General features: G+C 65.1%; 1 protein-coding gene across 1 annotated transcript in view; it reads right to left on the bottom strand.

Annotated features, from left to right (window-relative positions):
* Positions 1 to 183: 183 nt before the first annotated feature.
* The window catches only part of DVL1 (dishevelled segment polarity protein 1), a 7,100-nt gene continuing 5,970 nt past the window's right edge, over positions 184 to 1,313 (bottom strand). Inside the window, 1 exon segment of the mRNA XM_014543776.1 lies at positions 184 to 1,312. Coding sequence (XP_014399262.1) covers positions 1,161 to 1,312 — 152 coding nt within the window. The 3' untranslated portion in view covers positions 184 to 1,160.

Here is a 1,313-nt window from a genome sequence, read left to right as displayed (position 1 = left end):
GACAGACCCTGGCTGGGTGGGGGGTTCAGGACCAAGGCCAGCGCCCGCCGCCAGGACCCCTGGAGCCAGGAGCCAGCACCACGGACAGAAGACGCCCCGCCAGGACCTTGCCGGCTGGCCAGCCCCACACCCCAATCTACGAGGGGAGCTGGCAGGAGAGAAAAGACACAGGCCACGCGCCAGTCCCATAAAATTAAATGCTTTTTAGTGTTTAAAATAGCATTTACACAGAAGCAGCTCTATTAACTATCCAGACGACCTCTGACTCGATACAGTATCTACACCGCAGACGCGATACAGTATCCACATTGCAGACACGTGCAGGCCAGTTCACTGGGAGGAAGCGCGTGTGGGGGGGAGGGGAGGAAGGGGTCACCTGAGGTCAGCAGGAGGGCGGGCTGGCCCCTCTCCCCAGACCTGTCCCTGCAGCAGCTGAGCATCCGTGGGCCACAGTCCACTCCTCCCGCTGCTGAGATGTTCCCCTGCCGTCTCCCCCTCACTGGCCCCCCCACTTTCAGACACTCCGTGTCTCCGTGTTCACTCTGAGACCCGGCGGTGGGGGGACGTACAGCTCTGCTCCAGCTGGTGCGCGGCTGACCTGGCCACCACCTCCCACAGGGCTCAGGCCAAGAAATAAATAAATAAATTACACCCCGACCCAGGCAGCCAGGGAGGTCTGGGGGCTCCCGTCCACCCCCAACATGGCCCCCCAGTCTGAGCAAGAGGCGTAGGGCCTGCACACTGGGTGACCATAGCGACCAGGCCCAGCAGCCACCTCTCAGCTTGGCCTGGGGACCTGGATGCAGTGCTGTGGGCAAACGGGGGTCCCTGAGGCCCACCCACCGGGCAGGTCAGATCCGCCTGAGCACAGAGGCCCCCTGGGTCCGCATGGACACAGCTGCTCAGACCAGGGACAGACGGGCTGCTGAGGCCAAATAAGGGGGCTCGGGCCACGCGCCCCCCAGCCCTCCAGCCTGCCCCCACTCTGTCCAGCCCAGACCCACAGCACGGCCCCTGGTGCACGTGGAAAGCTGCCTGACCCCTGACGGCCACAGCTAAGGCGAGGCCACACAAGCTCCAGATGCAGCGCCTCCTGGGGGACAGCAGGACCCCCGTGCCCCCACCGCAAGGCCGCTCGGAGGAAGGCATCCTGTCCTCGGTCACATGATGTCGACGAAGAACTCGCAGGGGTTCCCCATGGCCTTCTGGAAGGACTGGCGGCTGCCTGTCAGCTCTGGGGGGACAGCGGCCAGCTCCCGGACGGGGGGCCCCCCAGGCGGCCCGCCCACCACCGAGTACGCCTTTGTCAGGGG

The sequence above is a fragment of the Myotis brandtii genome, unplaced genomic scaffold (genome assembly GCF_000412655.1).
Source record: "Myotis brandtii unplaced genomic scaffold, ASM41265v1 scaffold334, whole genome shotgun sequence".
Classification (NCBI taxonomy): Eukaryota; Metazoa; Chordata; class Mammalia; order Chiroptera; family Vespertilionidae; genus Myotis; species Myotis brandtii.
Note: the sequence above shows the minus strand (reverse complement) of the source record. Positions and strands in the feature narration are given on the sequence as shown.